The sequence below is a fragment of the Thalassophryne amazonica genome, chromosome 1 (genome assembly GCF_902500255.1).
Source record: "Thalassophryne amazonica chromosome 1, fThaAma1.1, whole genome shotgun sequence".
Classification (NCBI taxonomy): domain Eukaryota; kingdom Metazoa; phylum Chordata; class Actinopteri; order Batrachoidiformes; family Batrachoididae; genus Thalassophryne; species Thalassophryne amazonica.
In genome coordinates, this window is record NC_047103.1 from 120,474,119 (window position 1) to 120,498,217 (window position 24,099).

A 24,099-nucleotide genomic window follows, 5' to 3' on the forward strand; every position below is an offset into this window, starting at 1 on the left:
GCCAGTTCGTAGTTGAAGTGGACGCCTCTGACTCAGGGATAGGAGCCGTGCTATCCCAGAGCGGGGAGTCCGACAAGGTTCTCCATCCATGTGCCTACTTTTCCCGCAGGTTGACCCCAGCTGAACGGAACTATGACGTCTGCAATCGGGAACTTCTTGCGGTGAAGGAGGCTCTTGAGGAGTGGAGACACCTGTTGGAGGGAGCATTGGTACCATTTACGGTTTTCACGGACCATCGGAACCTGGAGTACATCCGGACCGCGAATCGTCTGAACCCCAGGCAAGCCCGCTGGTCGCTGTTCTTCGGGCGTTTTGACTTCCGGATCACCTACCGCCCCGGGACAAAAAAACAACGATCTGACACCCTGTCCCGGGTGCATGAAGAGGAGGTCAAGACCAAGCTGTCAGACCCCCCTGAAACCATCATCCCCGAGTCCACTGTCATGGCCACACTTACCTGGGACGTGGAGAAGACCGTCCGGGAGGCCCTGACACGGAGTCCGGCAGCGCTTCTGGTGGGCGTCTATGGAAGCCGACGTCCGGGAGTATGTCCAGGCCGGCACCACCTGTGCCAGGGGCAAAGCCGACCACCACAAGGCCCAAGGCCTCCTCCAGCCTCTGCCCGTGCCTCATCGCCGGTGGTCTCATATTGGCCTGGACTTTGTCATGGGCCTCCTGCCGTCCCAGGGCATGACTTCCATCCTCACGATAGTGGACCGGTTCTCCAAGGCGGCCCACTTCGTGGCCCTCCCGAAGCTCCCGACGGCCCAGGAGACCTCCTGGTCCACCATGTCGTGCGTCTGCATGGGATTCCATCGGACATTGTCTCGGATCGTGGTCCTCAGTTCTCCTCCCAGGTCTGGAGGAGTTTCTGCAGGGAACTGGGGGCCACCGTCAGTCTCTCGTCTGGGTACCACCCCCAGACGAACGGGCAGGCAGAGCGGACGAACCAGGAACTGGAGCAGGCCCTCCGCTGCGTGACCTCCGCGCACCCGACGGCCTGGAGTGACCATCTGGCCTGGATCGAGTACGCTCATAATAGCCAAGTTTCATCTGCCACCGGCCTCTCCCCGTTTGAGGTGTGTTTGGGGTACCAGCCCCCATTGTTTCCGCTAGTGGAGGGAGAGGTCGGGGTGCCCTTGGTCCAGCCCCATCTGAGGAAGTGCCGTCGGGTGTGGCGTACCGCCCGCTCTGCCCTGCTCAGAGCCCGGACGAGGGCTAAGGCCCATGCAGACCGCCGGCATTCCCCGGCCCCTGCATCCAGCCCGGGCAGGAGGTCTGGCTATCCACTAAGGACATCCCCCTGCAGGTGGAATCCCAAAAGCTAAAGGACAGGTACATCACTGCGGATACACCCCGTTTTTCATGTGTCAAGACTCAAGCCCTGCCATACCTCACCACTGTGTGCCCCGGGACCTGCGCCGCCTCCTGCCCGGATCATCGACGGGGAGCCCACGTGGACAGTACGCCGGCTCCTGGACGTCCGTCGAAAGGGCCGGGGGTTCCAGTATCTGGTGGACTGGGAGGGTTATGGCCCCGAAGAGCGCTCCTGGGTGAAGAGGAGCTTCATCCTGGACCCGGCCCTCCTGGCCGACTTCTACAACCATAACCCGGACAAGCCTGGTCGGGCGCCAGGAGGCGCCCGTTGAGGGCGGGGTCCTGTTGTGTGGGCCGCTGAAGAGGAGGTACTGCTGGCCCACCACCACAAGATGGCGCCCTGCTTGAAATGCGGGCTTCAAGCACGAGAGGGCGTCGGAGCGACCTGGAGTGACAGCTGTCACTCATCATCCGTACCAGCTGTCACTCATCCACTACACATCACCACCATCATAAAGGCCGGACTGCAACTCCACCTCCCCACCGAGAAATCAGCTACCAATCAGGTAACTTCTCTGCTGACTTACAAAGTAACAATCTGAACTTCTTTGCAGCCGTTTTCCTGTGGTGTGTCCTTATCTGTGGGATTGGCGTTTGGTGTGATCAGCGACGGCTTCGCCTCACACCCCAAACCAGATAAGTGGTTAAACAGGAGCTGCACGAGTGTGTGATTGGAGGTGGAGGTGCTCCCTCCTAACTAAACACTGACTGTGGAATTACTGAGTGTGCGAACTCACACTCATCAGTACTGTCTCTGTTCTCTGCCAGCAGTACCGGGTCTGACTGCTGAAGACAGTGGCCACCTGGGGCGCAGGGCTTGGCGGCTCCGGTGTTCTTCAGATCCGTTGGTGGTGGAAGCTGTGTGGGATCCGGCTCTTCTCTCCTCCAGACGTCTTCTATCTTCGAGCCTGCCCACACGTCACCTTGTGTATAATTGACATTCCACCATATCGTTATTGTCTGTACTTCGTTGTGCGATTCACAACATTAAATTGTTACTTTTTGGCTTATCCATTGTCCGTTCATTAACGCCCCCTGTTGTGGGTCCGTGTCACGACACTTTCACAACAGTTACAGCCTACAGAGAATACGTTGAGAATGTAAAATACAGCCCTCATTCTATGGGGTTAAAATTGTCTCATTAATATTTGTAAATGCCCACAGGGTGATCTACAAATAATCATTGATTTGCAAATGTGTTCAGATATCCACAAATGCAAATTTCATATTTGTAACTTGTAAATTGGTCTTTGCAAATAATGTATTTGCAAATATAAGACTTAATTTGTAAAAGTTTCAGCATTTGTGGATCACCAATTACATGCATTCATCGCTTTCCTCTGTGACGTAATTTTGAGACATTCTTTTCGCGAAATCCACAGATCCACAAACAAATCAATCAATCAATTCAATCAATTTTTTTTTACTTCGAACTTAGTTGTCAATTCCAGTATCATGGCAGTTCACAATATAAGCAAATCAAATGAACAAAGCTTCTTTGTACTCTCTGTACCTCTACGCTCACATGAAAAAATAAACAAAATCAAAATGCCTACTGATTCATAAATACACACTCAAGCACACTGGATATCCACTAGATGGCAGTGTGGTTCCATTCATTACACAGCAGTCTATTTGTTGTGAAAGTGTAAGTACACGGACCCACAACAGGGGGCGCAAATGAATGGACAATGGAGTAGGTCAAATAACACACTTTACTGTTGTGAATATGCACAACAAGTACAACAGATTACAATAATGGACAAAGTCAAATTCACACAGGTGTCGTGTGGGCAGGCTCGAAGATAGGAGACGCCTCTCCAAAGTAGAACCGGAACCACACGGTTTCCTCCGCCACCAGACCCCGGGAATACTGGAGCCGCCAAGTCCCGAATTCCCAGGTGGCCACTGCCTCCGCGTGTCGGACCTGGTACTGCTGGCGAGGAATAAAGAACAATTAAAGGAGGGCGCGTTCGCACCCAGGAATCCGAACGGCAGGTAAGCTGCCTCCACCTCTCGTTGGAAAGTTCTGCAATCACTCACAAAAATCACAAAGTTACTGTCAAGCAGTCAGCTGAGATTATTACCTTCTCGGTAGAAACGATATCTCGGCAAAGAGGTGGAGACGTCGTCCTGCTGATATACTCCTGCCGATCAGATGATTGGTAACAGCTGTTGCAGGTGATGCGTGACAGCTGTCACCCTGGCTGCTCCTGTGAGGCGGCTGCGCCCTCTGGTGGTGGGCCAGCAGTACCTCCTCTTCTGGCGGCCCACACAACAGGACCCCCCCCTCAACGGGCGCCTCCTGGCGCCCAACCAGGTTTGTCCGGGTGCGGCGGTAGAAATCGGCCAGGAGGGCCGGGTCCAGGATGAAGCTCCTCTTCACCCAGGAGCGTTCTTCAGGTCCGTACCCCTCCCAGTCCACCAAATACTGGAAGCCCCGGCCCATCCTACGGACATCCAAGAGCCGGCGCACAGTCCAAGCCGGCTCGCCATCGATGATCCGGGCAGGAGGTGGTGCCGGACCGGGAGTACAGAGGGGTGAGGTGTGATGGGGCTTAATCCGGGACACGTGGAAAACGGGATGGATCCGCAGTGAGGCCGGAAGCTGAAGCCTCACTGCGGCTGGACTGAGTACCTTGATGATCTTGAACGGACCGATGTACCGGTCCTGCAGTTTGGGGGAGTCCACTTGAAGGGGTATGTCCTTTGTAGACAACCACACTGCCTGCCCTGGCCGGTACGTAGGGGCCGGGGTCCGCCGACGGTCTGCATGGGCCCTCGTCCTCATCCGGGCCTTCAGCAAGGCAGAACGGGCGGCACGCCACACCCGACGGCACTTCCGTAGGTGGGCCTGGACCGAGGGCACACCGACCTCTCCCTCAACCACCGGAAACAAAGGAGGTTGGTACCCCAGACACACCTCGAAAGGGGAGAGGCCGGTGGCTGCCGACACCTGGCTGTTATGGGCGTACTCGATCCAGGCCAGATGGGTACTCCAGGCCGCCGGGTGCGCGGCTGTCACGCAACGCAGGGCCTGCTCCACCTCCTGATTGGCCCGTTCTGCTTGCCCGTTGGTCTGGGGATGATACCCGGATGAGAGACTCACCGTGGCCCCCAGTTCCCGGCAGAAGCTCCTCCAGACTTGCGAGGAGAACTGGGGACCACGATCCGAAACGATGTCCGATGGTATCCCATGCAGCCGGACGACGTGGTGGACCAGGAGGTCCGCTGTCTCCTGGGCCGTCGGGAGCTTCGGGAGGGCCACGAAGTGGGCCGCCTTGGAGAATCGGTCCACTATTGTGAGGATGGTGGTGTTGCCCTGGGACGGCGGGAGGCCCGTGACAAAATCCAGGCCGATGTGGGACCAGGGGCGATGGGGCACGGGCAGCGGCTGGAGCAGTCCTGAAGCCCTGCGATGGTCAGCCTTGCCCCTGGCGCAGGTGGTGCAGGCCTGGATATAATCCTGGACGTCGGCCTCTAGGGACGCCCACCAGAAGCGCTGCCGGACAACTGCCACGGTTCTTCGCACCCCTGGATGACAGGAGAGCTTAGAGCCGTGACAGAAGTCCAGGACTGCAGCCCTAGCTTCTGGTGGGACGTAGAGTTTGTTCTTCGGCCCAGTCCCGGGGTCCGGGCTTCGTGCCAGGGCCTCCCGGACGGTTCTCTCTACGTCCCAGGTGAGGGTGGCCACGATAGTGGACTCCGGGATGATGGGTTCCGGTGGATCCGACAACTCCGTTTTGACTTCATCTTCATGTACCCGGGACAAGGCATCCGATTTCTGGTTCTTGGTCCCGGGACGGTAGGTGATCCGGAAGTCAAAACGGCCGAAGAACAGTGACCAGCGGGCTTGCCTGGGGTTCAGCCGCTTGGCGGTCCTGATATACTCCAGGTTCCGGTGGTCAGTGAAAACCGTGAATGGCATGGACGTTCCCTCCAACAGATGTCTCCACTCTTCAAGAGCCTCTTTCACCGCAAGGAGTTCTCGATTGCCGACGTCATAGTTCCGTTCGGCCGGGGTCAACCTGCGGGAAAAATAGGCACACGGGTGAAGGACCTTATCGGTCCTCCCGCTCTGGGAAAGCACAGCTCCTATCCCTGAGTCCGAGGCGTCCACTTCAACCACTAACTGGCGACTAGGATCGGGCTGCACCAGAACGGGTGCAGACGAGAAGCGCCGTTTCAACTCCTTGAACGCGGCATCGCAACGATCCGACCAGGTGAAGGGGACTTTTGGTGAGGTCAGGGCTGTCAGGGGGCTAACTACCTGACTATACCCCTTAATGAACCTCCTGTAAAAATTTGCAAAGCTGAGGAACTGTTGCAGCTTCCTACGGCTAGTGGGTTGGGGCCAGTCTCTCACCGCCGCAACCTTGGCCGGATCAGGAGCGACGGAGTTGGGGGAGATGATGAACCCCAGGAAGGACAAAGAAGTGCGGTGAAAGTCGCACTTCTCGCCCTTCACAAACAGCCGGTTCTCCAACAACCGCTGCAGGACCTGACGTACATGCCGGACATGAGTCTCAGGATCCGGAGAAAAGATGAGGATATCGTCTAGATATACGAAGACGAATCGGTGCAGGAAATCCCGCAAGACATCATTAACCAATGCTTGGAACGTCGCGGGGGCGTTTGTGAGGCCGAACGGCATGACCAGGTACTCAAAGTGACCTAATGGGGTGTTAAATGCCGTCTTCCATTCGTCTCCCTTCCGGATCCGAACCAGGTGATACGCATTTCTAAGATCCAGCTTAGTAAAGATTTTGGCTCCATGCAGGGGGGTGAACACGGAATCTAATAATGGCAACGGGTATCGGTTGCGAACCGTAATCTCATTCAGCCCCCTGTAATCAATACATGGACGAAGTCCGCCATCTTTCTTGCCCACAAAAAGAAACCTGCCCCCATCGGGGAGGTGGAGTTCCGGATCAGCCCGGCAGCTAATGAGTCCCGGATGTAGGTCTCCATTGATTCGCGCTCAGGTCGTGAGAGGTTGTACAGCCTGCTGGACGGGAACTCAGCGCCTGGAACCAAATCAATGGCACAATCGTACGGACGGTGCGGGGGAAGGGTGAGTGCCAGATCCTTGCTGAAGACGTCAGCAAGATCGTGGTACTCAACCGGCACTGCCGTCAAATTGGGAGGGACTTTGACCTCCTCCTTAGCCTGGGAACCGGGAGGAACCGAGGATCCTAAACACACCCGATGGCAGGTTTCACTCCACTGAACCACCACCCCAGACGGCCAATCGATCCGGGGATTGTGCTTTAACATCCATGGGATGCCCAAAATCACGCGGGAGGTAGAAGGAGTTACAAAAAACTCAATCTCCTCCCGGTGGTTTCCAGACACCACCAGAGTTACTGGTGGTGTCTTGTGTGTGAGTAAAGGGAGGAGGGTGCCATCTAGTGCCCGCACCTGCAATGGCGTAGGAAGCGCCACCAGAGGGAGCCCTACCTCCTTTGCCCATCTGCTGTCTAGCAGATTCCCTTCTGACCCCGTGTCCACCAGTGCTTGGGCTTGAAGGGTTAAATCCCCGCTCAGGATTGTGACTGGGAGTCGTGTGGCAATTTGTGTGTGTCTCACTTGAATGTCTTGACCCCCTCTTAGCCCAGTCTCTAAGGGCGAGTGTTGACGTTTTGGCCGTTTGGGGCAGTCTCTCTGTGTGTGCTCTGTTGAGCTGCAGAGAAAACACTCTCCACGGATCAGCCTCCCCATTTTGGCCCTGTGCGTTTCCCTAACAACGTCAACAGGGGGAGCTGTTGCCCCACAAAGCGCTGCGGCTGTGGCGCGTGGGAGGGCGGCCCCTTTTCGAACCCAGAAGGGAGAGGGGCGGCGCGTATCCGGTCACGTCCTTCGCCTCGCTCCCGACGGCGTTCCTCTAACCGATTGTCTAATCGTATAACGAGATCAATAAGCCCGTCTAAATCCCGCGGTTCGTCCTTGGCCACCAGGAGCTCCTTCAGGACCAACGACAGTCCGTTTACGAAGGCGGCGCGGAGGGCAGTGTTATTCCAGCCGGTGCACCTCTAATATATATATATATATATATATATATATACGAGGTCTGTTAGAAAAGTATCCGACCTTTTTATTTTTTTCAAAAACCATATGGATTTGAATCACGTGTGATTGCATCAGCCAAGCTTGAACCTTCGTGCGCATGCGTGAGTTTTTTCACGCCTGTCGGTTATATATATTCCTCTGTCATTTTCTTTCATGCATATTCTGTGCTTCCATTGTGTGAAGTTTCACTGAAATCTACCAGCCAGTTTTGAAGGCGCTGCGCTGACCATGCTCATGGAAGGATGTAGAGACAGACAGACAAAGAGACAGATGGAGTGATTTCTATGTAACCCTCATATCTCATTTTTTTAGTTCATCAGCAAACACTAATAGTCACTGTCATACCTTTCACTTGCATTTGCCTTTTCCGTTTGGCCCGGTTGCAGCAAACAATGATGATGATAATTAACACCAAAACGACAGCTGATGAAGACAGAGACAATCCAATAGTGATGTTTGTATGACGGAATACTGATGAAAAATTCATAAAATCCACTGAAACAATGTAAAAAAATAAGTCACATGTAAAAGGTCAACGGAGTTCAGCAATTTTTTCCCTGCCCAAATTGAAATATAATTCTATGACATTTCAGTATGTTGTGAGGACAAGACATATACAGTCCACTGAGAAAGTTTTCACAGTGCTGTTTTGCCACCAGTTCAATTTGAACAGACAAAATTTGTGATTTAGACAATGCACAGTCTTAAATGTCCAATAAGGTTTTTTAGAGGACCTTGTATGTAAAGCACTAAAACACCACCTTCCTGCCATTATGCCACTAGTTGGTGGCTGCTAAAATCATGAGTAAAATGTCATTCATAGGACATTACATTTGTTCCAAGCGTCTTCCATTTCAGAATTTTGAAAAAAAATGGTGCAGAGGTGTATGCTTTTAATGAGACATATCCAATAAATATAATTTACCACAGGTAAACGCAAAACAAAGTATAGAAACATCCTAAATGATTTTCAGGAGAAAAGGATCACACATACAGCAAAGTCAAAGTGTGACAATATGGTGTTTTGAGTGTTGTTTGAGGCTCCAGTAAAGAAAACTGAGAATCCAGTAAAGGTGTGTGAAAAATTTCTGAATGGTGTGCATCCATTCTAAGAAGAGATCTTTGAACACAGACCAACAAAGACCTGAAACACAAACCTGTTCCACCAGCCAGGATGCCCACCATGATCCAGAAACTGAGGCCAAACAATGTTTTAGGGAACACAGACTCTTGAAATGAGAAAGGAAGAGAAAAGACATGTTTAAAAGATATTTTTGTGATGCAATTGATTTTTTTGGTAACACTTTATATTAACCGCACACTATAAAGCATTAGTACAGCATTTTTAAAGTATAAGTAAATGCTTAAATGACGTCTTGTAAAACATTTACAAAGCATTCTTTTTATCAGCTACTCATTGGTAAGAACATAAATAGATGGCTTAATAATTATTAATAACAAAATATGTTATGTCTTTATAAAATATTTAGAAATGTTTTTAATTCTCTATACACCATTTAAGAATCCCACAATGACTTCTCTCTGCACCTATTATTTGTTCATCACATTCCTCTTCTGTTCTTTTAGCTGCTACCTGCTCTCTAATTCTTTCCTCTTTTCCTTTTTAGCTCTCTCAAATACTGTACCTCCAGTTAAGGAGGTCCTCATACTGAGCTTTTTTCCCAGTGCCATCTTTTTAATTTTTATTATTAATATTATTATTTGTATTTATTTATTTATTTATTTATTATTAGTCCCTATTTTTATTTTATTTTATTCAATTTCTTAATTTTAATTTTTAGCACCCAATCGTTTATTTATTTTATGTTTTATTAGTTAAATTTCTTAATTTTAAGCACCCAATCGTTTCTAGGAATATTAAGCTATTGTTTTTTCAAACCAAATAAGATGTGATTTTATTTACCTCACCGACAAATGGCTGCAACACCAAGTGCAAATGATACTGTATCGCCGACAGATGGCAGCAGCTCACACAATTGTTCAAGAAATTAAAATGGCGAGGAAGATGCCCTACGACACTTGCTCTTTTTGTTCTCATTGACGACAAACATCAGAGGAGAAAGATTAAAATGAAATACTGGTTTTAACCATTTTTCGGACCATATGGACTAATGTTGCTTAATGACTGGTGTTCTCACGCACACTTCTAGTGGACACCTCACCGAAAACGATGGTTAATCGGCTATGTGTGTAAGTGTTAGTGAATTTAGGCTAAAGCTGCATTGACTAACTGTTGTCGTACCAAATGTAACTGCTTAACGTATTCTAAGGTTGAAAATCATCAAGCAGACACTTTGCTTCCGCCCGAGAGGCTATCTGCTTGATCAGTGTGAATTTATATCGTCAGATGTAAAACCTTGTTAGTTTTTAAGACCAGTTAGCTGATTAGCTGCTATCGCTTAGTGGCTAATGGCGACCCATTCTGAAGCCACGTTTAGGTATCGGTTACCAACTAATGGCAGCGCAATTACTCGCAAATCGAACATCACTTTAACATTTTGCGACGAATGAACCTGCATTCCTCGTCTAATACCACTGCACCAATTTCTCAGAACAAAATATGTGTTGATAAGTATTTATGAATGGATATATAAAAGTGAATTGGTCAACTGTTGGTGACTCTGTGTAACACATAAATAGCATCTACAAATATATATAGTTAATGCAAATTTATCCATCACTTTAGTTGAGCTCACACCAAATACTTTACTAACAGCTTGTAAAGGAATATAATAGTATTTTTAAGTTTACTAACGTGTTGGTAAGTATTTATAAATGGACATCTAAAAGTGAATTGGTCAACTGTTTGAGATTGTGATTAAAATATATATTAAGCATATACAAATGAGTTATAAAACAAGTTTAATCACCACAAGGATATTACAAATACTTAACTAATGCTCAGTTAAGACTTATTCGTACATTGAAAGAAGAATTTTCTACATAGATAAAGTCTTTAAAACTGCATACTTATAGTGATGGTGAAAGAGACTTGAGCTTTGTATATTATTAACAAATGATACATAAAGTATTGAGGAATAAGGAAAAGTAGTTAATGCAATCTTTACAAATGTTATAACTGATACATTGAGCATCAACTAATGGCTTATTAATGCTTAGTAAAGGCTTAATAATTTGTGAGGAAAAAATGTAAAGACAATTAAAAAGTATTTTTATCACTAATGAATAGTGTCTGATTTTACATTTGTAAATGATGAACTATTAATGATAAACTATTCTTAAATGGTTTATAGAGAATCTAAAAGTCATTTATAAATGTTTTATAAAGACATTACATATTTTGTTGTTAATAATTATTAAGCCATCTATTTATGTTCTTACCAACAGTAGCTAATAAAAAAGAATGCTTTGTAAATGTTTTACAAGTAGCTATTTAAGCATTTACTTACACTTTATAAATGCTTTACTAATTCTTTATAGCGTGCAGTTAATATAAAGTTACCGATTTTTGAATTATTATTGTCTATTCTTCAAGAATATTAGAAACAGTCACTTTCAGAAATGAAAAATAATTTTTATTTATTTATTTATTTTTACAGTAGCTGAACTATTAAGTGAACCACTCACTGCTAAAAACATTTAGAAGCAATTTTTTGGTATTTAGCCTGTGTGATAGCTCTTATATTAAATATTAGCTGGAGTTTTCACTAGGCCTGACAAACCATGCTAACTTGAGGTAACATTGACTGGATTGAGACTTACTGATGCAGTTTGGCGTAACAGGTGCACTGATTTCGTGGCTGACAGGGTTGGACAACTTGCATTTGAAGGAATCTGTTGCTTGTTTGTTCTTCCACTTCAGAGTTTGAGAGGTCTCCTTCAACCCTTTGTCATTTTGAAGCCACTGGTAGGTGACACCCTGGTCCTGCTGGGGACAAATATTATGGATAATGCTGTCACAACCTACACCTCTAAACATAACAAATTGTGGCTGGAGCACATTTTGAGAGTGGACAAAGTTCTTGCTTGGATGTTGATGTATCTTTTTCTTTTCTCTGCAGATATACATTGCAGTTGGCATCCATCCATCCATCCATCCATCCATCCATCCATCCATCCATCCATCCATCCATCCATCCATCCATCCATCCATCCATCCATCCATCCATCCATCCATCCATCCATCCATCCATTTTCTGTACCTACTTACTCCATTTAAGGGTCATGGGGGTGCTGGAGCCTATGCAGTTGACATGGACTGTTTTTGCTATTCCAGATTTATTTTAATGGCTTAATTTTAATAGTCCCGCGATAGTTCAAAATATCAGCTCATTTGTCCAGTTTTGCCTAAAAGCCTACTGCACTATATATTCAAAGTAAATCTGGATGTTGAGCTTTCACAAATACTTTTTAATAGGATATTTCTGGCATTATGTAAATTTCTCAGCCAAACAGAAAGTCAAGACCGACTGCGTCAGTCACACGATTAGCATACGATTAGCATACCAACGCAAACATGCCGAAAGGTGAACAAACACTGGCCACCACTTCAAGTTGCATTAATGTAATGCATTCTGGGGAAAAGGTACCGATAAATAAATGTGTCCTTATTCTACAGTTTGCAATGGTTTATGCAGCTGCTCTGGTGAACATGTTGAACTTTCTTAGAGCTTGTTAAAAGTATGTCCATAGGTGCTTTTGCTGTCTAAATTATGAACCAACATGACACCATAAGTGAGTGGCTGGGGTGCATTATGATCTTCAAAATGCTTTGTGTCATGCTGGTAGAATGTTGGAACAATCCCAGAAATTTCTCCTGCTTGCTCACAAAAAGCAGACAGTTTAGGAGTTAAAACATTTTTTTTCTGTCATCCAATAATCACTGGGATAGGCTCCAGCTCCCCTGTGACCCTTAATTAGAATCAGCAGGTATAAAAAAATGAATGAATGAATACAAGAGTGTATGTCTGTATGTGGCTCCACCTCCTGCATGACCCTTGAGTGGAAAAAGCAGGTATAGAAAGTGACTGGATGAACCTTCATACTAGAGGTAACAGCGCTACCTCTAGACCACCATGCAAAACACTGTTCAAACTGCTTTTTTCAACATGCAAGAGTTAGCTAGATAACACTATCAAGGTGATTTAAAAAACCCCAAAACAACTTAGAATAACAGAAACTTTATTGTCAAACTCCACACACAAAAACCAAGAATTGATCCCACAACCTTGTTGCTGTGAGGCACCAGTGCTAACCACTAAGCCACCATGCCTTCATGTACTTTCTGACACAAATTCACTGTAGTATTTGGAAGTGAGTGCACAGACCACTTTGCTACCACGCTGCCCCATGGCCAGATGTAGGCACTTTGAAGAAAAAGAAGGAGAAGAAGAACATTTAAAATAACACTGTGGGTTATAATTGTGATATTCTGCTGTGTAGGTGCTACTACGCTGAACATAAAGTAAATGCAACCAGTGATGGTACTTATTAGGGGTGTCACAACCCATGTACTTGTATTGATTAAAGACATGTTGTGTTGTCTTGTATTGATAATAGACATGTTGTTGTGCTGTCTTGTATTGATCATAGACATGTTGTTGTGCTGTCTTGTATTGATCATAGACACGTTGTTGTGCTGTCTTGTATTGATCACAGACACGTTGTTGTGCTGTCTTGTATTGATCATAGACACGTTGTTGTGCTGTCTTGTATTGATCACAGACACGTTGTTGTGCTGTCTTGTATTGATCACAGACACGTTGTTGTGCTGTCTTGTATTGATCACAGACACGTTGTGCTGTCTTGTATTGATTGGCTCTCACTGCGGTATTGTATCACTTCCTGTTCCGGAGCACAGCAGTGTTTTGCTGTATCTGTTAGCTGTTTAATCTGCGCAGTTAGATTGATCTAGTTATCTAGATTACGATTTGTTTCCCAGTGTAATCTTTACGTGCCTTAACTAAAGCACTCCTTCTGCTGAATCACCTCTAAATTATTTACACATTATTCACTTTGCGTGTTTTTAGGAATCCGCTAGCTTAGCGTAGCTACTAGCTCTTAGCCGATTTAGCATGGCGGCTTCTCCTGTCTCTCCCGCACTTTTCTGCTCTGGGTGTGAAATGTTTAGTTATTCCTCGGCCTCCTTTAGCAGTAACGGTACTTGTAATAAGTGTAGCTTATTCGTAGCTTTGGAGGCCAGGCTGGACGAATTGGAGACTCGGCTCCGCACCGTGGAAAATTCTACAGCTAGCCAGGCCCCTGTAGTCGGTGCGGACCAAGGTAGCTTAGCCGCCGTTAGTTACCCCCTGGCAGATCCCGAGCAGCCGGGAAGCAGGCCGACTGGGTGACTGTGAGGAGGAAGTGTAGCCCTAAACAGAAGCCCCGTGTACACCGCCAACCCGTTCACATCTCTAACCGTTTTTTCCCCACACGACGACACACCCGCCGAGGATCAAACTCTGGTTATTGGCGACTCTGTTTTGCGAAATGTGAAGTTAGCGACACCAGCAACCATAGTCAATTGTCTTCCGGGGGCCAGAGCAGGCGACATTGAAGGAAATTTGAAACTGCTGGCTAAGGCTAAGCGTAAATTTGGTAAGATTGTAATTCACGTCGGCAGTAATGACACCCGGTTACGCCAATCGGAGGTCACTAAAATTAACATTAAATCGGTGTGTAACTTTGCAAAAACAATGTCGGACTCTGTAGTTTTTTCTGGGCCCCTCCCCAATCAGACCGGGAGTGACATGTTTAGCCGCATGTTCTCCTTGAATTGCTGGCTGTCTGAGTGGTGTCCAAAAAATGAGGTGGGCTTCATAGATAATTGGCAAAGCTTCTGGGGAAAACCTGGTCTTGTTAGGAGAGACGGCATCCATCCCACTTTGGATGGAGCAGCTCTCATTTCTAGAAATCTGGCCAATTTTCTTAAATCCTCCAAACCGTGACTATCCAGGGTTGGGACCAGGAAGCAGAGTTGTAGTCTTACACACCTCTCTGCAGCTTCTCTCCCCCTGCCATCCCCTCATTACCCCATCCCCGTAGAGACGGTGCCTGCTCCCAGGCTACCAATAACCAGCAAAAATCTATTTAAGCATAAAATTCAAAAAGAAAAAATAATATAGCACCTTCAACTGCACCACAGACTAAAACAGTAAAATGTGGTCTATTAAACATTAGGGTCTCTCTCTTCTAAGTCCCTGTTGGTAAATGATATAATAATTGATCAACATATGATTTATTCTGCCTTACAGAAACCTGGTTACAGCAGGATGAATATGTTAGTTTAAATGAGTGAACACCCCCGAGTCACACTAACTGTCAGAATGCTCGTAGCACGGGCCGGGGCGGAGGATTAGCAGCAATCTTCCATTCCAGCTTATTAATTAATCAAAAACCCAGACAGAGCTTTAATTCATTTGAAAAGCTTGACTCTTAGTCTTGTCCATCCAAATTGGAAGTCCCAAAAACCAGTTTATTTGTTATTATCTATCGTCCACCTGGTCGTTACTGTGAGTTTCTCTGTGAATTTTCAGACCTTTTGTCTGACTTAGTGCTTAACTCAGATAAGATAATTATAGTGGGCGATTTAACATCCACACAGATGCTGAGAATGACAGCCTCAACACTGCATTTAATCTATTATTAGACTCTATTGGCTTTGCTCAAAAGTAAATGAGTCCACCCACCACTTTAATCATATCTTAGATCTTGTTCTGACTTATGGTATGGAAATAGAAGACTTAACAGTATCCTGAAAACTCCCTTCTGTCTGATAATTTCTTAATAACATTTACATTTACTCTGATGGACTACCCAGCAGTGGGGAATAAGTTTCATTACACTAGAAGTCTTTCAGAAAGTGCTGTAACTAGGTTTAAGGATATGATTCCTTCTTTATGTTCTCTAATGCCATATACCAACACAGTGCAGAGTAGCTACCTAAACTCTATAAGTGAGATAGAGTATCTCGTCAATAGTTTTACATCCTCATTGAAGACAACTTTGGATGCTGTAGCTCCTCTAAAAAAGAGAGCTTTAAATCAGAAGTGCCTGACTCCGTGGTATAACTCACAAACTCGTAGCTTAAAGCAGATAACCCGTAAGTTGGAGAGGAAATGGCGTCTCACTAATTTAGAAGATCTTCACTTAGCCTGGAAAAAGAGTCTGTTGCTCTCATCTTTCTACTCATCACTAATTGAAGAAAATAAGAACAACCCCAGGTTTCTTGTCAGCACTGTAGCCAGGCTGACAAAGAGTCAGAGCTCTATTGAGCTGAGTATTCCATTAACTTTAACTAGTAATGACTTCATGACTTTCTTTGCTAACAAAATTTTAACTATTAGAGAAAAAATTACTCATAACCATCCCAAAGACGTATCGTTATCTTTGGCTGCTTTCAGTGATGCCGGTATTGGTTAGGACTCTTTCTCTCCGAGTGTTTCTGTCTGAGTTATTTTCATTAGTTACTTCATCCAAACCATCAACATGTTTATTAGACCCCATTCCTACCAGGCTGCTCAAGGAAGCCCTACCATTATTTAATGCTTCGATCTTAAATATGATCATCTATCTTGTTAGTTGGCTATGTACCACAGGCTTTTAAGGTGGCAATAATTAAACCATTACTTAAAAAGCCCATCACTTGACCCAGCTATCTTAGCTAATTATAGGCCAATCTCCACCCTTCCTTTTCTCTCAAAAATTCTTGAAAGGGTAGTTGTAAAACAGCTAACCTGATCATCTGCAGAGGAATGGTCTATTTGAAGGAGTTTCAGTCGGTTTTAGAATTCATCATAGTACAGAAACAGCATTAGTCAAGGTTACAAATGATCTTCTTATGGCCTCGGACATGGACTCATCTCTGTGCTTGTTCTGTTAGACCTCAGTGCTGCGTTTGATACTGTTGACCATAAAAATTTATTACAGAGATTAGAGCATGCCATAGGTATTAAAGGCACTGCGCACTGCGGCGTGGTTTGAATCATATTTGTCTAATAGATTACAATTTGTTCATGTAAATGGGAATCTTCTTCACAGACTAAAGTTAATTATGGAGTTCCACAAGGTTCTGTGCTAGGACCAATTTTATTCACTTTATACATGCTCCTTAGGCAGTATTATTAGACGGTATTGCTTAATTTTCATTGTTACGCAGATGATACCCAGCTTTATCTATCCATGAAGCCAGAGGACACACACCAATTAGCTAAACTGCAGGATTGTCTTACAGACATAAAGACATGGATGACCTCTAATTTTCCGCTTTTAAACTCAGATAAAACTGAAGTTATGTACTTGGCCCCACAAATCTTAGAAACATGGTGTCTAACCAGATCTTACTCTGGAGGCATTAACCCTGACCTCTAGTAATACTGTGAGAAATCTGGAGTCATTTTTGCTCAGGATATGTCATTCAAAGCGCATATTAAACAAATATGTAGGACTGCTTTTTTTGCATTTACGCATATCTCTAAAATCAGAAGGTCTTGTTCTCAGGTGATGCTGAAAAACTCATTACTGCATTTATTTCCTCTAGGCTGGACTATTGTAATTCATTATTATCAGGTTGTCCTAAAAGTTCCCTAAAAAGCCTTCAGTTAATTCAAATGCTGCAGCTAGAGCTACTGATGGGGACTAGAAGGAGAGAGCATATCTCACCCATATTGGCTTCTCTTCATTGGCTTCCTGTTAATTCTAGAATAGAATTTAAAATTCTTCTTCTTACTTATAAGGTTTTGAATAATCGGTCCCATCTTATCTTAGGGACCTTGTAGTACCATATCACCCCAATAGAGCGCTTCGCTCTCAGACTGCATGCTTACTGTAGTTCCTCGGGTTTGTAAGCGTAGAATGTGGAGGCAGAGCCTTCATATAAAGCGCCTTGGGGCAACTGTTTGTTGTGATTTGGCGCTATATAAAAAAATTGATTGATTGATTGATTGATTGATCACAGACACGTTGTTGTGCTGTCTTGTATTGATCATAGACACGTTGTTGTGCTGTCTTGTATGATCACAGACACGTTGTTGTGCTGTCTTGTATGATCACAGACACGTTGTTGGGTTGTCTTGTATTGATCACAGACACGTTGTGCTGTCTTGTATGATCATAGACATGTTGTTGTGCTGTCTTGTATTGATCACAGACACGTTGTGCTGTCTTGTATTGATCTAGACACGTTGTGCTGTCTGTATTGATCACAGACCCGTTGTTGTGCTGTCTTGATTGATCATAGACACGTTGTTGTGCTGTCTTGTATTGATCACAGACACGTTGTGCTGTCTTGTATTGATCCTAGACACGTTGTTGTGCGTCTTGTAATTGATCACAGACACGTTGTGTGCTGTCTTGTAGTGACATAGACATTGTGCTGTCTTGTATTGATCACAGACACGTTGTTGTGCTTCTTGTATTGATCACAGACACGTTGTTGTTGCTGTCTTGTATTGATCATAGACACGTGTTGTGCTGTCTTGTATGATCATAGACACGTTGTTGTTGCTGTCGTGTATTGATCATAGACACGTTGTTGTGCTGTCTTGTATTGATCATAGACACTTGTTGTGCTGTCTTGGACCTGCTCTCGCTCTGCTCCCCCTCCCTTCCTGTTTTTCCAGCAGTGCGTCACAGAGCTGATCACAGAGCACACCTGTCACTAATCAGCTCTCTGCTGTATTTAAACCTGGTTCTTCCACTCCACAGTTGCCAGAAACTCATTTCTACCTGTGTGGGTATTCTGTTCTCTGCAGGTTGTTCTTCAGTGTTTCTATGTATTGTCTTTTGGACTTTCTGTTTTTTTTCCTGTGTCTCCCACTCATCGGCTGTCAGCTCTGTCATGGCCGCCTGGACTGGCTACACTGTCACTTGCCTGGGACCTCTGGTACATTCTGGGCCAGTCAGCGTCTTCCTCCTTCAGCATCTCATCACTCAGAGTTGTTGTTTTCATGATCTTAATTCCACAATAGATTGTTACGAGCAGGGGCGTGCTGGGAACATTTTTCAGCCTGGGAGTTTCATATACAATTCAATCAATTCAATCAATTTTTTTATATAGCGCCAAATCACAACAAACAGTTGCCCCAAGGCGCTTTATATTGTAAGGCTGTTGTGTGGGCCGCTGAAGAGGAGGTATCTGCTGGCCCACCCACCACCAGAGGGCGCCCTGCCTGGAGTGCGGGGCTCCAGGCACCAGAGGGCGCTGCGCCGACGAGGGCCTGCCAGGGTGACAGCTGTCACCCATTACTGGACACAGCTGAACTGCACTCAGGACGGAGGTATATCAGCAGGACAGCGTCTCCACCTCAGTGCCGAGATATCGCCTTGAGATTAAGGTACCTTCTCTGCAAGCTCTATTGAAGACTCTGATAAACCTTGGTAAACCTTTTCAGGACAGCTGACTACAGAAAGCTACTTGCTTGGATCAGTACTCACCTTTCCGGCTTCATTGTAACAAGAGGTGGAGGCGGCTTCTCCCCCTCTCCGTCTACTGGGTGCTGTCGCATCACTACCTGTGTGTTTGTGCTCTTTCCCGCCAGCAGTACTGGATCCGACGAGCGGAGGCAGTGGCCACCTGGGAATTCGGACTTGGCGGTTCCAGTACTTCTGGGGTTCGGGTGGCAGAGGAAATCTGGGGTGGTTCCGGTTCGACTAGGACGGACGCCTCCTACCTTCGAGCCTGCCCACACGACACCAGCAGATTTCGGCTTCAAACTCCAAATTATTAATTGTTGTATTGGTTGTGCTCTTTCACAACAGTAAAACTTGTTATTCACCTTTCTCCATTGTCCGTTCATTGCGCCCCCTGTTGTGGGTCCGTGTACCTACACTTTCACAACAGGATATCTCGGCCAGCGTCATGGATCCCGAGGGGCGTCAACCGGCTGTTGAACGGCCAATGGAAGAACAGGGCGCATCGGCGGCTTCGGGAGGGGTAGTCGGTGAGTTGCAGCGGATCCTCACCGCTTTCACCACTCGGATCGATTTAATGACCGAGCAGCACGTTCTCCTAAACCGCAGGGTGGAGGCTCTCGCCGCACAAGTGGAAGCGCGCCCTCCGGGCGCCGCTGCGGCTCTCCCTCCCGAGGACCCTGCGCGTGAGAGTGACGTTCCACTGGTCGTTCAACGGTCCCTTCCTCCGTCCCCAGAAGCATACATAAGCCCTCCAGAACCGTACGGAGGCTGTGTGGAGACGTGCGCGGATTTTTTGATGCAATGTTCGCTCGTCTTCGCACAGCGTCCCGTGATGTACGCGACTGACGCTAGCAAAGTAGCTTATGTCATAAACCTGCTTCGCGGGGAGGCACGCGCTTGGGCTACAGCGCTCTGGGAGCAGAACTCACGGCTCCTTCATTCATACGATGGGTTTGTACGGGAGCTCAGAACGGTGTTCGATCATCCCAACAGAGGCGAGTCCGCTTCAACCGCACTACTGTCCATACGACAGGGGCGTCGGAGCGCAGCTGCCTATGCAGTCGCCTTCCGCATCGCGGCGGCGAGATCCGGCTGGAATAGCACTGCCCTCCGCGCTGCCTTTGTAAACGGACTGTCTCTGGTCCTAAAAGAGCACCTGGTGGCTAAGGACGAACCGCGGGATTTAGATGGGCTCATCGATCTAGTTATACGACTCGACAACCGGTTAGAAGAACGCCGCCGGGAACGAGGCGAAGGGCGTGGCCAGGCACGCGTCGTCCCTCTCCCTTCCGGGTCCGATCGAGCTGCGCCCTCCCCACGCTCCTCTGTTCCTGCGCTCCGTGGGGTCACAGCTCCCCCTACTGACGAAGCTAGGGACACGAGTAGGGCAAACATTTAGGGCACCAGATGCACAAAGGAGATGGACCCACGGAGCGTGTCTTGTTTGTGGTTCAATAGAGCACCATGTGAGAGACTGCCCCGAGCGGTCAAACGCCAAACGCCCGCCCTTAGAGACTGGGTCAGGGGTGGGCCAAAACATTCACGTGGGACATACCCACATTGCTACACGACTCCCAGTCACGATCCTGTTTGAGGATTCAACCCTGAAGGCCCCAGCACTGGTGGACACGGGCTCTGAGGGGAATCTGCTAGACAGTAGATGGGCCAGGGAGATAGGGCTCCCTCTGGTGGCTCTTACCTCGCCTGTGCAGGTTCGAGCACTAGATGGCTCCCTACTCCCACCAATCACACACAAGACACCTCCAGTAACTCTGGTGGTGTCAGGCAACCACCGGGAGGTGATCGAGTTCTTCGTGACTCAGGCCACCTCCCGTGTGGTTTAGGATTTCCATGGATGCTCAAGCACAATCCCGGATTGATTGGCCGTCCGGGGTGGTGGTTCAGTGGAGCGAAACCTGCCATCGGGAGTGTCTCGGTTCCTCGGTTCCTCCCGGCTCCCAAGCTAAGGAGGAGGTCCGAGTCCCGCCCAATCTGAAGGCGGTGCCAGCGGAGTACCATGACCTCGCTGATGTGTTCAGCAAGGATCTGGCTCTCACGCTTCCTCCTCACCGCCCATACGATTGTGCCATTGATTTGGTTCCAGGCAGTGAGTTCCCGTCCAGTAGGCTGTACAACCTCTCACGGCCGGAGCGCGAATCAATGGAGACCTACATCCGGGACTCATTAGCTGCGGGTTGATCCGGAATTCCACCTCTCCGATGGGTGCTGGTTTCTTTTTTGTGGGTAAAAAGGATGGCGGGCTTCGTCCATGCATTGATTATAGGGGGTTGAACGAAATCACGGTTCGCAATCGATACCCGTTGCCCCTGTTGGATTCGGTGTTCACCCCCTTGCATGGAGCCAATATCTTCACCAAACTTGATCTTAGGAATGCCTATCATTTGGTTCGGATCCGGAAGGGAGACGAATGGAAGACGGCATTTAACACCCCGTTGGGCCATTTTGAGTACCTGGTCATGCCGTTTGGTCTCACTAACGCTCCCGCGACCTTCCAAGCATTGGTAAACGATGTCTGCGGGACTTCCTGCACCGGTTCGTCTTCGTGTATCTGGATGATATACTCATCTTTTTCCCGGATCCTGAGACTCATGTCCGGCATGTCGTCAGGTCCTGCAGCGGTTGTTGGAGAACCGCCTGTTTGTGAAGGGCGAGAAGTGTGAGTTCCACCGCACTTCTTTGTCCTTCCTGGGGTTCATCATCTCCTCTAACTCCGTCGCCCCGGACCCGGCCAAGGTTGCGGCGGTGAGAGATTGGCCCCAACCTACAAGCCGTAGGAAGCTGCAACAGTTCCTCGGTTTTGCTAATTTTTATAGGAGGTTCATTAAGGGCTACAGTCAGGTAGTTAGCCCCCTGACAGCCCTGACCTCTCCAAAAGTTCCCTTCACCTGGTCGGACCGGTGCGAGGCCGCGTTCAAGGAGTTGAAACGGCGCTTCTCGTCTGCACCAGTTTGGTGCAGCCCGATCCTAGCCGCCAGTTAGTGGTTGAAGTGGATGCCTCGGACTCAGGGATAGGAGCGGTGCTCTCCCAGAGCGGGAAGGACCGATAAGGTCCTTCACCCGTGTGCCTATTTTTCTCGCAGGTTGACCCCCGCTGAACGGAATTATGACGTCGGCAATCGGGAACTCCTTGCTGTGAAAGAGGCCCTCGAAGAGTGGAGACATCTGTTGGAGGGAACAGCCGTGCCATTCACGGTTTTCACTGACCATCGGAACCTGGAGTACATCAGAACCGCCAAGCGTCTGAACCCCAGGCAAGCCCGCTGGTCACTGTTCTTTGGCCGTTTTGACTTCCGGATTACCTACCGTCCCGGGACCAAGAATCAGAGATCGGATGCATTGTCCCGGGTGCACGAAGATGAGGTCAAACGGAACCGTCGGATCCCCCGGATCCCATCATCCGGAGTCCGCTATCGTGGCCGCCCTCACCTGGGATGTGGAGAAGACCGTCCGGGAGGCCCTGACCCGTGTCCCGGACCCCGGGAAACGGACCAAAAAACAGACTATACGTCCCACCAGAGGCTAGAGCTGCAGTCCTGGACTTCTGTCACGGTTCTAAGCTCTCCTGTCACCCAGGGGTGCGAAGGACCGTGGCAGTCGTCCGGCAACGCTTCTGGTGGGCATCCCTGGAGACCGACGTCCGGGACTACGTCCAGGCCTGTACCACCTGCGCCAGGGGCAAGGCCGATCACAGGAAGACCTCAGGGCAGCTACAGCCGTTGCCCGTGCCTCATCGCCCCTGGTCCCACATCGGCCTGGACTTCGTCACGGGTCTCCCGCCGTCCCAGGGAAACACCGTCGTCTTCACGATAGTGGACCGTTTCTCCAAGGCGGCCCACTTCGTGGCCCTCCCGAAGCTCCCTACGGCCCAGGAGACAGCGGACCTCCTGGTCCACCACGTCGTCCGTCTGCATGGCATACCATCAGACATCGTCTCCGATCGCGGTCCCCAGTTCACCTCACATGTCTGGAGGAGCTTCTGCCGGGAACTGGGGGCCTCGGTCAGCCTTTCGTCCGGGTACCACCCCCAGACCAACGGGCAAGCAGAGCGGGCCAACCAAGAATTGGAGCAGACACTACGCTGTGTGACAGCCGCGCACCCGACGGCCTGGAGTACCCACCTGGCCTGGATCGAGTACGCCCACAACAGCCAAGTGTCATCAGCCACCGGCCTCTCCCCGTTTTGAGGTGTGCTTGGGGTATCAGCCCCCTTGTTTTCCGGTGGTCGAGGGATAGGTCGGTGTGCCCTCGGTCCAGGCCCAACCTACGGAAGTGCCGTCGGTGTGTGAGTGCTGCCGCTCTGCTTTGTTGAAGGCCCGGACGAGGGCGAAGAAACTGCAGACCGGCGGCGGGCCCCGGCCCCCCACGTATCGTCCTGGGCAGGAAGTGTGGTTGTCCACCAAGGACATTACCTTCAAGTGGACTCCCCCCAAGCTCCAAGAACGATACATCGGTCCCTTCAAAGTCCTCAAAGTCATCAATCCCGCCGCAGTGAGGCTTCAGCTTCCGGCCTCACTGCGGATTCACCCAGTGTTTCAGGTCTCCCGGATAAAACCCATCACACCTCACCACTCTGCACCCAGGGTCCCGGCAACCACCTCCTGCCGGATCATCGACGGGGAAACGGCTTGGACACCGTGCGCCGGCTCCTCGATGTTCAGTCGAATGGGCCGGGGTTTCAGTACCTGGTGGACTGGGAGGGGTACGGACCCGAGGAGCGCTCCTGGGTGAAGAAGGGCTTCATCCTGGACCCGGCCCTCCTGGCCGAACTTTCTACCGACGCCATCGGACAAGCCACGGTCGTGCGCCAGGAGGCGCCCTGTGAGGGGGGGGTCCCTGTTGTGTGGGCCGCTGAAGAGGAGGTACTGCTGGCCCACACCACCAAGAGGGCGCCCCTGCCTGGAGTGCGGGGCTCCAGGCACCAGAGGGCGCTGCCGCGACGAGGGCTGCCAGGGTGACAGCTGTCACCATATGGACACAGCTGACTGCACTCAGGACGGAGGTATATCAGCAGGACAGCGTCTCCACCTCAGTGCCGAGATATAGCCTTGAGATTAAGTAACCTCTCTGCAAGCTCATATTGAAGACTCTGATAAACCTGGTAAACCTTTTCAGGACAGCTGACTACAGAAAGCTACTTGCTTGGATACGTACTCACCTTTCCTGCTTCATTGTAACAAGAGGTGGAGGCGGTTCTCCCCTCTCCGTCTACTGGGTGCTGTCGCATCCATACCTGTGTGT

The 24,099-nt window shown here is 48.6% G+C and overlaps 1 protein-coding gene across 3 annotated transcripts in view; it reads right to left on the reverse strand.

The window, feature by feature from the left end:
* The window catches only part of LOC117513635 (T-cell surface antigen CD2-like), a 94,461-nt gene that overhangs the window by 35,536 nt on the left and 34,826 nt on the right, over positions 1 to 24,099 (reverse strand). The window contains exons 4-6 of one of the 3 annotated variants that reach the window (XM_034173876.1): positions 11,191 to 11,353; positions 8,604 to 8,675; positions 7,792 to 7,869 (exon numbers count right to left, since the gene is read on the reverse strand). In XM_034173876.1, the coding sequence (XP_034029767.1) occupies positions 7,792 to 7,869; positions 8,604 to 8,675; positions 11,191 to 11,353 (313 nt within the window). Of the gene's footprint in view, positions 1 to 7,791; positions 7,870 to 8,603; positions 8,676 to 11,190; positions 11,357 to 24,099 lie in introns of all 3 variants that reach the window. The other 2 variants (XM_034173867.1, XM_034173882.1) reach the window with 2 other exon arrangements.